Genomic DNA, 12,223 nt, shown 5'->3' with positions numbered 1-12,223 from the left:
ACATAAAAATGACAGCAGCTAAAGGCTCTCCTTCCAAGCCACGTTTGTTTCCTGGTGGGTGGAATCCAAACCACCCCTGTCTGCAGCCACAGCTGGTGTTCCCCGGCCCCCGCCCCCTGCCCTGTGCAGTTCTGTCCCCTCCATGGAGGGGTTATGGCTCTGGCATTGCAGCCCCGGCTTGTCCCGCTCTGCCACTGTACGCTGTGCCATGTGGGCACACTCCCTGACCTGTGTAGACGCGTGTCCTTGCTGTAAACTGGTATGTCCTGCCTGCCCCAGCAGTCATCATGTGGAATCTTAGAATAACCCTGTGGGAGGGCTTTGTAAACTTTCAAGCAAAGTGCTATGTAAAGGATTAGTGCTTGTTTTTTCAAATTGAAATTCAGCTAATTAACATGTATTTGTTTCAGGGGTATAGATCTGTGATTCATTAGTCTTATGTAACACCCAATATTCATTACAACACCTACCCTCTCCAATGTCCATCACCCAGTTACCTCACCCCTCCAGCAGCCCTCTCTGTCTGTTAAGCAAAATAAGTTAATCAGAGAAAGATAGTTATCATAGGATCTCAGTGATATGTGGAATTTAAGAAACAAGGAGGCAGAGGATCATAGGGGAAGAGAGGAAAAAATGAAAGAAGATGAAACCAGAGAGGGAGACAAACCATAAGACACCTTTTTTTTTTTTAAGATTTTGTTTATTTGACAGAGGGAGACAGAGGGAGAGAGGGAACACAAGCAGGGGGAGTGGGAGAGGGAGAAGCAGGCTCCCCACGGAGCAGGGAGCCTGACGCTGGGCTTGATCCCAGGAGCCCGGGATCATGACCTGAGCCAAAAGCAGCCACTTAATGACTGAGCCACCCAGGTGCCCCTATAAGACACTCTTGATCATAGGAAACAAACTGAGGGTTAGTGCTTTTTAAAAACCTTTATTTGGTATTTCAAAGGTATAAATACTCTGAAAAATTAAGACAGTACAGAAATACTTGAAGGAAACTATGAAAGTCCACCCTGCGCTCATTCTCCAAGGATGATAGTTTTAAGGATTCTAGTCTTTTTCTTGATACAGACAATAAGGTATTTAATTTTTCATTGAAAATGGAATTGTAGGAATGATATCATTCACACCGTTCTCCTCCTCTTTTGTTTTAACTGCAACATGGGTATCTTCCCAGGCCATAACCTCGCTCCTTTTGCAGCTTGAGTAGAACACACATGTCCCAAGGCCTGCGGCCCCTTTCCCCAACCCCCTTACCGGGCCGGGTGCCCCCACGTCCTGCCATCGCTCTCGGCACTAGAGTGAGCATGAGCATCCCGAGAGCTTGTGGGAGAAGGGACCCCTGTGCGCCAAGTCTGGCTGGACGTGGCACCTCGTCTGCCTTCCACGGGTGGCATCAGGATTGGAAGGAGCAGGCTGTCAGCTAGCTGGGACGTTGCTCCCCACCCACGCTCCATAATTAGCGCTTTCGCAGGGTGACAGGTGGCCTCTTGTCAGCCGCTGCTGCACTGAGCGGCTCTCGGGAAGCGATTGTGGGCTCTGGGGCTTAGCCAGGGCCAGGGGCCTGGTGGGGGCCTGGTTAGGAGGCGCCGAAGGAGGGCACTGCCCCTTGTTTGAGTGTCCTATTCAGTGGTGGCAGGTGAAAGCTCTTCTCTGAAATCAGTCTGATCTTGTTCCTAACCAGAGGGTCAGTGGGTAATCCGGGTAACTCTGTTTTCCAGATAATGGTTTTCCTTTTTGTCTCGGTGAGGAAAACGAGGCTGTGGGAGAGGAAGTGTGTGTGCCGTCTGTGCCTGCTCAGCCGGCACTCTCCAGCTGCGTGCTCTGGCGGTCGGGGCTCTCTGGGGAAGCGAACGAGGGGGCACGGGGAGAGTGATGGGCGGGTGTGGAGATGGAGTCGGAGTGATGGGCTCCCAGAGGGCGCGCACCTGCCGCCCGCAGCCTGGACACGTGGGACCACACGTGCCACCGCTCCCGTTGGCAGGCCACCTGCAGGCCCGGTTCCCTCCTTGTCCCAGCACCTCAGTCGTTGTCTCCCAAGGCCTTTCACCGAAGGCCTGTGTTATGGAGAGCGATCGCTTCCCTCGGAGTCTGTCGCTGTAAATGTCTCAGCTGAGCGTATCCTCACAGCAACCTTCAGACACGTTTACCTAAACCTCTGGGTATCCTGGCCTCGGCAAGCTGACACACAAAGTTGAGCGTCACAGACGGCTGGGTACATGTTCCTTCTTGCCTCCCACGGGACACTGCAAGTGATCGTGAAGAAGGTGGTGCCTCGGCATACATGCGTCTCCACCCAAAGTTCCTAGGCACCTTTGGGCAGTTGGGAAAGTCCTGGACCCTCTCCCCGAAATGGCGCATGCTCACGTGTGCAGAATTTTGCAATCATAAGAGATTATGGATCTCACAGCCTATTTGGGGGCCCCTGAGGCGTCAGTGACTCCAGTGCAGTCCCTGTTATGGACCCTCATGTTGTCAGCCTCACGTGATCACTGTTGTTGGCTGTAGCGCCGTGTCCTTGCTGAGAATGGCAGAATCGTCTTCGGGGCTGGCCAAAGCCTTGCCTGGTGCCAGGCCCAGTCATTGTGCCCAGCATGGCTTGTTCAGTCCTTACAAGAAGCCGTGTCTCAACTTTACAGAGGGTTAAAGAGGCCAAGTCATTGCACTGGCCCAGGGCAGCACAGTGAGTGGCAAAGCAGGATTTGAAGGCAGCTCAGAGTCCAGGCTGTGACCGTCGCCTCTGCCCGCCTCGGGGACAGAGAGTATCTCCCAGTAGAGAGGGCTCCGTGGAGATGTCCTGGGAGGCTGCGCTGTCCTGCCGTCAGCTGCTGTCTCTCCTCGCTCACAGGTGGTGGGGGAGCTCAAAGAGCGGATCGCTCACATGGGACTGGGGGGTGTGGCCCTCCTTTCAGCACTTGCCCGTTGTAGATACCGGTGGCTCAGATGACGGGGCTTCCTCAGTTGGGCACATGATTCAGTGAGTGGTTCACATGAGAGCAGACTGTCCCACTAGGCTTGTGATTTCTTTTCATTTAGAACCTTAACTCTTGTTTCTTCCCGTTCTGCAGCTGAGCCGGGTGAATGGCACGTCGTCGCCACAGTCGCCGCTGAGCACACCTGGCAGGGTCGCCGCGGTGGGGCCTTACATCCAGGTGCCCAGCGCCGGCAGCTACTCTGTCCCGGGGGACCCCATAAAGCCCCAGTCTCTCACTATTGCCTCGAGCGCTGCCCACGGAAGATCCAAATCCGGTGAGTGGCCTGCGTCCTCGTCTTGGGGGAGAGCCCTGGAGGTCAGCAGCCTCGGAGGAGGTCCCCACAGTGCACCCCGGGCTCCGCCCACACTCTGTCTCCCCCAGGGCACTTTGTCTTCTGGCCGGTTTGGGAGCTGTGTGCCACCCTAGTAATAATATGACCCTAAACTGAGCCAAACGTCTTTACTCCGTGGCTTTTCAAAACACGAATTACTTAAGACCGGATCCTCTGCGCCACGGGCAGACCTGCTGCTCCCCCGGCGGAGGGGCACCTGTCCGTAAACCGTGCACGAGGGCTGCCCTTGCTTCCCCGCTCAGCACCGTCATAAGCGATGCAGAAGCCGACAGACCGTCGCTTTGGCCCTCGGCGTGACCGGCACGTGCTAGCGTAGCTCTCCTGCTGGGCTGCTTCCCGGCCAAGGGCAGGTCAGGCTCCCCCGTGAGAGTCTTTCCCAGCAGCGCACGGAATCCCGGGGCGCGGTCCCGACGGGACGGCGCTACTTCGCTCAGTGCCGGGGGCTGACGTCGGTACGTCTGTGCAGTCTTCAGTGTGCCCGTGGCCTCTTGGCCGGCACCTGGTCTGCGCAGCAGCAGCTCTCCCACGCTGGCTGGGGGCCGCGGGGCTGCTTCTGACCCGGGCAGGAGGGGCCGCGCACCCCGGCTCGGCTCTGTCCGGGGCCGTGTCTCGGCGGACGCTTGGGGCGCCTGGTCCGTGCGAAGCGCTAATGGCAGCTTTCCTGGGGAAGCTGTGATTTGGAGTTCGGACCACTCTGTGGTGGGAGTGGAGGCGTGTCTGTTTCCGACGGTGGATAGTGAGCACAGCTGGCTCTTTCTCTGCTGACTCCCCTCTGAACACTTCCGAAGCCGAGGACATCTCCCGATCCCCGCTCTTTGTGGGGGTGTGCCGGGCCCCCTCACAGGGGTTGCCGGGGGGAGACACCCTTACAGGACCTGGAGAACGAGTCCCTCAGAAGTTTAGCCGCAGCCTAGGTCTTTTCCGCTGCCGTGCAGGGTGACCGGACACAAGCTGTGCCGCCCACGCCGGGGAAGGTCAGCCCAGGCGCGGAGCGGGGAGGAGCGGTCTCCCCCCGGGGACTCGGACTCACGCTGTCGACTGTCCTTGTGGTTCCGTGTCACACAGATGGCCACGGGAAGCCCAAAGTGACCAGCTTGTGGACAGTATCCGACCTCGACGTCGGGCCCGACTGCAGCTCCTCAGGGCGCTCTGCAGACCCGTTTGCAAACCGTACGTCGGCTGGCCGGCCCGGTGGGGGCTCCGGCTTCTCTGATGCCGCTAACCCAGCAATCATTTGTTTTCCAAACTGATGAAGGTCTGCTCGTCCCATCTAGATTTGAGGAAAATGCCACACTTCCTTCCACAGGCAGGTGTGAGGTTTGGGCTGGGCCTCGCACGCTGGCTCCTCCTCAGGTCCGGTTCGCCCGAGGCCAGCACAGCAAGGCCTTGTCAGTTTGGTTTGGAAGAAATTAAGATGATTTCCCGAGTTCGTTAAAGACTCTAGATTTAACTCCTATACAAGAACCTCCTGTCATGCTTGAAGGGAACTGTCCCTTTAGAGTCCTTCATAAGGAAAACAAAACTTACAGAAAAACAGGAAGGAAAGAAGGAAAAAGGCGCCCCTGCCTCATCCTGAAGAAGCAAGTTCCCGGTTCTGTCCGCAGCGCCTCTGCGGCTGATTTCCCCCCTGCTCCCGAGTCTGCTGGGGCGCGGTTTGTTTCCCCATCAGCCCAGCGTGGCCACCGCTGAGTGTCCTTGACCCGTGTGCTTCTGGCCCACATATCCCCCATTGCTAAAGTACATGACATGAAGGTACACGTGCTTCTTGCCTGGAAGAGGCTGACCAGTCACGCAGAGCGAGGGGGTGGTTTGGACCGGGGCCTTGGAAGGCCTCACCAGCACCCTTGCAGCCTGGTCGGAACTTTCTGGACCCTGCTGCCTGGAGCCACAGGAGGGCACCCCTGACTGGGTGCCACAGGGCGCCCGGAGGCTCTGCCCCCCTCACTGCACAGGAGCCACCGTCCGCACCTGCGGTCAGAGCGCACGGGAGCGTTGACTCCTCCTGCCTCATGAGTCACAGCTCTTCTCGGGCACCGTCCTGAGGATGAGTTTTCTCCCGCTGCTTCTGCCTTGTCCCCACCTGCTTGCGCTGGCGGGTGGGGTGAGGAAAGAGGTGCCGTTCCTGGTAGAAGGGCCCAAAGCAGTCCCTTCTGACTTCTCTCTGTCCTGTGTGGCTGATAGCTGGGGTCTCTCCCACTTCGGTCCAGTCCCACACCACTGCCTGCCCTGGAGACGAATGGAAGCCCGAGTCAGAGGCTATAACCCGTCCCCTGCAGATGCTGTCACTTCTTTATGCCACTGTGACTGCTAGGAGAGATTGCTTCTGCAGCCTTTCTCAGTTTGGAAAATGCTTTAAGGAAAAAAAAAACTTTTCAGTGGCTTTCCTAAAACATGGGTTCTGCTAGCTTTCCAATCACTGCAATGGGATGATGGCTTGCTGCTCCAATCAGTTGGAACTTGTACTGGCTTCTTGTGATCTTGAATTATTCTAACAGATTAAAATCAAATTTTTCTTTTACCATGCAGGTGGTACAGGTCAAACCTGTTACAAAGTCAGAAGACAAAATTTTTCAATTGCTGTATGTAATTGGTTTTATAAGTCAAGTTGGAAAAGTGGTGATGCTTACTTATTGGTGTCGATGTAGCAGATTTGACCTGTATTTAGATAGGGGCCTAGGAAGGTTTCCACGGTCCTCTGGCCCCTCGCCGGCGTCGCAGCAGCCCCGTGCACAGCCATCGAGTCTCTGCACGTGAGAGCGATGCTGGCCAGCACACGCCACCCTCGGGCTTGCCGTGTGCCCACCCGTGTGTGGGGAGGGGTGCTCTGCCACCTGGCTCGTGGAACCCCCAGCCAGTGTGGTCTCCCAGAAGGTGACCTTTGCTTCTGGCAAGGGGTTATTCTTAGATTAGTTCAGCTGATCCCAGGAAGACTTGCACTCAAATGCTGTGTTCTCTTCAAGCCAATGATGGAAGCTGGCCGGCACTGAAGCCGAGCTCGAGCTCTTCAGCGAAGCCCACGCAGGTTGCCGGCGCGGACTGGAAGGACTCAAGTGTGGAGGGTTCTCTCAAGCAGGGGCCCGTTTCCAGCCAGCCAGCGCCCTTGTCAACTTTAGGAGCCACGGAGAAGCTGGTAGGCTGTTTGTCTTTATCACAAAACACCAGTAAGATCCTCACGATGCCCCTGTTCAGCCTTCAGTCTTCACGTAAGCAGGGAGAGGCATCATGAGGCACATTAGTCCCGTGTCTAAACATGAACCAGTCTGAGGAGGTTCGGGGAGCCCGAGGCCCTGCGCGGCGAGTGCTGTAAGCGCTTGTGTCGGGGCGCTTCCGGCCTGCCGCCTCTCAGTCCCGCAGCGTGGCTGTGCCCGGTCACATGCTGATTGGAAGGATTACAAGTCCTACTTTGTATCCTCTTGTGACTGTGGATAGAAATATGCTTAACTTTTCAAAGGGTGACTTTGTTTTTCTTCTTAACATCTAAATTTAGGGCATGGAGATGGGTAAAGTGCCACCCCCCATCCCCGGTGTCGGCAAGCAGCCGCCTCCGAGCTATGGGACGTACCCGAGTCCTGCGCCTGTGGGCCCAGGCTCCACGAACTCGCTGGAGAGGAGGAAGGAAGGCAGCTTGCCCAGGCCTGGCGCCGGCCTGCCCAGTCGGCAGAAGCCCGGCCCGCTGCCCCCTGCAGTCAGCGGCCCCCCACCGGGCTCCTCGCAGCAGATCCAGCAGAGGATTTCTGTGCCGCCGAGTCCCACGTACCCACCGGTGGGGCCGCCTGCCTTTCCAGCTGGAGACAGCAAACCTGACCTCCCACTGACTGTGGCTATTAGGCCCTTTCTGGCTGATAAAGGGTCAAGGCCACAGTCCCCCAGGAAAGGACCCCAGACAGTGAATTCAAGTTCCATATACTCCATGTACCTCCAGCAAGCCACACCTCCTAAGAATTACCAGCCAGCAGCGCACAGCACCTTAAATAAGTCTGTGAAAGCAGGTATGGTGGGTTCATACTCTTGTCTTGGGGCCAACAAATTAGACTTAAAATGCCAACCCGTGGCCTTACGTGTGGACCACGCACTATATAGGATTAAAGCTTGGGTTCTTGCGTACAGTGTGGCCTTAGATGCCCGTGTGGGATTGGGGTGGAGGACGGCATGCGCCGGACAGCTTTGCAGCGGGCTCACGTAGGAAGCTCTCCCTTTCTCTCGAAGCACCTGCTGTACTTGGGAAGCCTAGTTCCCAGAAATGCCTCGTTTTCTCCTGCTTCGTGGAAACGTGTGCTTTCCAGGGCCTGGTGGGGGCTCTGCCCGGATGTGGTCCTCCTGGCCACCTGGCAGAGGCTGAGCCAAGCCCCTGGACACGAGGCAAGGGTGTGTCTGCTGCTGGGGGAGCCCTACTGTACAGCCCTCGGGGGAGAAGAGCCCGGCCGTGGTGAGGGGCAGACAACAGAGCCTGGTCTCTCCCATCCTAGGGCAGGTGGGGACTGTGACCTGCACAGCAGGGTCTTAGGAGTCACAGCTGGGCTCGGCCTCGTCACGCGTTCTTGGGCGTGGGCCGCAGCCTCCAGGCCCCGGGGAGTGCCCAGCGACCTGAGCCCCGGCGGAAGCTCACTGTGCGGAAGCTCTGCCGCAGCGGGGCTCTGGCTCCCTTCTCCACTGCTCCTCGGCTGGCAGGCGGAGCCTTCTTGTGTTCCACGGCCCAAGACCACCTGAGGGGCAGATGGTGTTCGGGGATGGTGTCTCCTCCTTGGCCAGGAAACAAGGAGGGTTGGTTTGGAGTGGGGAGGCCGGGTCTGCAACCACTTTTTCTTTTCATCTGAAAAAACGCAGAGTCTGGAAGCCCAACTATAGAAACCAGTGAGAGGGGCGGTCTGCCTTCCAGAAGGAGTCAGCAGGGGGAGGGGGCTGTGTGATCAGAGGGTTCCCGGGGGATTTACGATGGGCCACAGCTGCGCCACGGCCGTGCGGTCACAGGGGCTTTGTGGCCCCCGCCCTCCATGTCTCCTCCAGTGTATGGCAAACCCGTGCTGCCCTCCGGCTCGACGTCCCCGTCGCCGCTGCCGTTTCTCCACGGGTCGTTGGCCACAAGCACGTCGCAGTCCCAGCCACCTTCAGAAAGCGCTGAGAAAGAGCCAGAGCAGGACAGCCCCGCGCCCCCCGGAGACGGCGGCCCGGGCACGGGCGCCGTGGAGAGCCTGCCGCGGCCGCTCAGCCCCACCAAGCTCACCCCCATCGTGCACTCGCCGCTGCGCTACCAGAGCGACGCCGACCTGGAGGCCCTGCGCCGGAAGCTGGCCAACGCGCCGCGGCCCCTGAAGAAGCGCAGCTCCATCACCGAGCCCGAGGGGCCCGGCGGGCCCAACATCCAGAAGCTGCTGTACCAGCGCTTCAACACCCTGGCGGGGGGCATGGAGGGCACCCCTTTCTACCAGCCCAGCCCCTCGCAGGACTTCATGGGCACGCTGGCCGACGTGGACAACGGAAACACCACCAATGGGAACCTGGGAGAGGCCGGCCCTGCCCAGCCCACGGCCCCGCCCCTCGCTGAGCCAGCCCCGTCTTCCGACGCCAATGACAACGAGCTCCTTTCTCCTGAACCGGAGGGCCTCATCTGTCCCCAGAGCACCCGCCAAACGACCGAACCTGCTGAAGATGACAACAACAACGTGGCCACGGCCCCACCCACGGAGCAGGTCCCTAGCCCTGGGGCCGAGGCCCCCTCGCCGGGGGAGGACCGAGCCCCCCCAGCACCGCCCCCCGCCATGCCCCCACCAGGAGCCTCTACGGTGGGTGTCGTCCTAGACCAGGGCCACGGCTTCCTAGTCAGCTTGCCTGTGTTTGTAGAACACCTGTCTGTGTTAGCCGTAGTGCTGGGGGGGGTGGGGCTTGCCAGACCCTTGTGCCTTCCCCCCCTGCGGCCGAGGGGGAGGATAGTACAGCAGTACGCAGCCGGGGCTCTGAAGAAGTACGCGGGGTGGCGGGGCTCTCACTAGAGGACCCAGATTTCCCCCAGGACAGGAAGCTGCTGCTGGAATTTGAAGGGCAGGCCAGAAGAAGAACCTTCTAGACAGGCTCCCTGGTGGGAGGTCAGTGTTGGGGCAGGGAGCGGGGAGTGGGAGTCTGCTGTGTTGGGAGGAATGCGCTGCCCGGGAGGACCCGAGCTTGGCTGTCACCCGCCTCACTCGCCGGCACGGGTCCTCTGAGGAGCCCGGCCCTGGCCCCGGCCGCTGAGCTGCTCTCCCCCGGAGCGCGCTGGCTGGGCCCGGGAGCGGGCGCTCCTCTCAACGCCAGGGGCTGCTCGGTGCCACTGGTACACGCACTGGCCCTGCCTTCCGTCCCCGTCCCTCCTTCCCACTGGGGCCGGGTGCCTTGGCACATGACTTTTAAATCAAAAGTGTGCTTCCCTCCCAGCAGAGCAAACGGACCAACCTGAAGAAACCAAACTCGGAGCGGACGGGGCACGGGCTGAGGGTCCGGTTCAATCCGCTGGCGCTGCTCCTAGATGCTTCTCTGGAAGGGGAGTTCGACTTGGTGCAAAGGATCATCTATGAGGTGAGCTGGGCCGCAGCCACAGGCCGGGCTGCCCCGTGTGCTGGGAAGCGGGGCTCACGGCGCCCCGTGTCCGTAGGTGGAAGACCCCAGCAAGCCCAACGACGAAGGGATCACGCCCCTGCACAACGCCGTCTGCGCCGGCCACCACCACATCGTCAAGTTCCTCCTGGACTTCGGGGTCAACGTGAACGCCGCCGACAGCGATGGCTGGTGAGGGCCCCCAGGGCGCTCGGGCTGCGCTCAGGCCCCGGGGAGGCGCGGGGGCAGGAAGGGGCCGGCCGCCGCCCACCCGGCTGCCCTCCGGGTCCCCAGGTCAGAGGCTCTGCTGTCGCCGAGCTTTGGGCAGAGTGGATCGAGGACGGCGCGGGCTGCGCGTTGGGTTGGGCGGGTCGTTACTCTGCAGCTGGTCAGGCGGTCGGACGCCCGGGCGGAAAGGGAGCGCCAAGGCCCGCTTCGGTTGCACATTGGCGTTGCCGCTTGCAGGGCCCTCCCGCCGCGGGGCCGGCCCCTGGGTCTCCTGTAGATTTGGTTGTGAACGTCAGGCACCTGTGTCGGGGGTTTGAACACCTGGGTCTTTTACATCGTGGCGAAATAGAGCTGACGGCTTTGTGCCGCCGCCCCGCCAGGGCACGGGCAGCCCTGGGCCGTGCGTTCCCGCCGCCCTGGGGCCCTGGGGCACGTCGCGGGCTGCTCTGCAGGCCGCTCGGCGCCCGGCCTGTGGGGCAGCACACGTGCGGTCTGAGACGTCGGGTGAGGAGACACCAGGCCATGACAAAGGCCGAGGCCGACGCCCGTGGGACCGGAGGCCGCGGGCGGCTCACCCACTCTCCGTTCCAGGACGCCGCTGCACTGCGCCGCCTCTTGCAACAGCGTCCACCTCTGCAAACAGCTGGTGGAGAGCGGCGCCGCGATCTTCGCCTCCACCATCAGCGACATCGAAACGGCCGCGGACAAGTGTGAGGAGATGGAGGAAGGCTACATCCAGTGCTCCCAGTTCCTGTATGGTACGTGGGGGCGCGGCGCCCGCCTGTGCTTGCCGCCGCCGCCGCCGCCGCCCAGGAGAAGCTGGTTTCGGCTCGGGAGGCAGCCTCCCCGCCCCCGTCGCCGGTCTCGTCAGAACGGAGGTCACACTGTCCCTTGGGCCCGTTCCTAAAAACCTCTTTGAAAATCCACGTCGTTAGAAAGATTCTTGCCAAATCGCTAAAGACGAACAGCACTTCCCTCTGTGTCGATGGGCCCCTGGCTGGAGCCGCTGGTGGGTGCGGGGGGCTCGGCAGCAGCCGTCTGTCCGCTTCTGGGGCGCACCAGGGCACTCCAGCCAGGGTGGGAGCCCCTGTCCCCATCCTGTGGTGATGGGCGGCGACGAGTGTGCCGCTTGAGGAGCAAGCCTCGTTGCGGTGTAAGCCACTTGAGCAGGGGGTCAAACTTTGGGATCTGGAGCAGCATCTCTGCCCTGGGGTTAAACACCTGCGGGTCGTCTCCTCCACACCTAACTCGAGAACCTTCGGGCCTAGCCCTGCACTTCACCCTGGGGACACCGTGACAAAGGGAAGTGGGCCCCAGGCTCCCGAGGCCCCAGTCACAGGAATAGCCACGCCAGGAGAAGGACGGCAGCAGGTGGTGGGGCCATCAGCCCCCTGGCTCTTCTCAGGGACCCTGCAGTCACTCCAGGCAGGAGCCGGCTTAGTGGCCGTGGTGTGGCGGCGGGGAGCGGCGGCCGCCACTGTGGGGGCTCCCCATACCCAGGGGCCGTCAGGCGACGGCTTGGTTGACTTTTGGAAATTGTCCCCTGTGGGAGTTGTAAGGATGACGTTAGGGAGCCCCTCATCCAGCAACACACCTTTGCCTCAGGCCCCAGCACTCCAGGAGCCAGACTCCTGCCGCGCAGAGACCGGGTGGGGAGAGTGCGGGGGGCCCCTGCCGCCCCCTAACCACTTGCTTGCTCTCTCATCCCAGGGGTGCAGGAGAAGCTAGGCGTGATGAACAAAGGAGTGGTGTACGCCCTGTGGGGCTACGAGGCCCAGAACAGCGATGAGCTGTCCTTCCACGAGGGGGACGCCATCACCATCCTGCGGCGCAAGGACGAGAGCGAGACAGAGTGGTGGTGGGCTCGCCTCGGGGACCGGGAGGGCTACGTGCCCAAGAACCTCCTGGGGGTGAGCACTGTGCGCTCGCTGCTCTGGGGTCGGCCTGGGCAGCCCGGGGGTCCTGTCCCCTTCTTCCCATCTGGGGTTCCGTGTGGGGGCAGATCCTGCGGGGAGAGATGGCCATTCGCCACCCTCAGTGTCACCTGTGTTAGTGGGTGAATCTGCAGCGGCGGCAGGAGGCTCTGGCTGGTGGGGACCCCACA

General features: G+C 60.6%; 1 protein-coding gene across 5 annotated transcripts in view; it reads left to right on the top strand.

Moving 5' to 3' along the window:
* Nucleotides 1–12,223, top strand: part of PPP1R13B (protein phosphatase 1 regulatory subunit 13B) — an 89,526-nt gene that overhangs the window by 75,824 nt on the left and 1,479 nt on the right. Inside the window, exons 9-17 of one of the 5 annotated variants that reach the window (XM_080808375.1) lie at nt 3,069–3,249; nt 4,393–4,497; nt 6,288–6,457; nt 6,815–7,316; nt 8,332–9,107; nt 9,733–9,873; nt 9,950–10,083; nt 10,711–10,877; nt 11,830–12,029. In XM_080808375.1, the coding sequence (XP_080664501.1) occupies nt 3,069–3,249; nt 4,393–4,497; nt 6,288–6,457; nt 6,815–7,316; nt 8,332–9,107; nt 9,733–9,873; nt 9,950–10,083; nt 10,711–10,877; nt 11,830–12,029 (2,376 nt within the window). Of the gene's footprint in view, nt 1–3,068; nt 3,250–4,392; nt 4,498–6,287; nt 6,458–6,814; nt 7,317–8,331; nt 9,459–9,732; nt 9,874–9,949; nt 10,084–10,710; nt 10,878–11,829; nt 12,030–12,223 lie in introns of those variants that run through there. The other 4 variants (XM_080808372.1, XM_080808374.1, XM_080808373.1 and 1 more) reach the window with 4 other exon arrangements.

This window comes from Martes martes (genome assembly GCF_963455335.1).
Source record: "Martes martes genome assembly, chromosome: 7".
Taxonomy (NCBI): Eukaryota; Metazoa; Chordata; class Mammalia; order Carnivora; family Mustelidae; genus Martes; species Martes martes.
The sequence above is the reverse complement of the archived record's forward strand: the minus strand, read 5'-3'. Positions and strand labels throughout refer to the sequence as shown.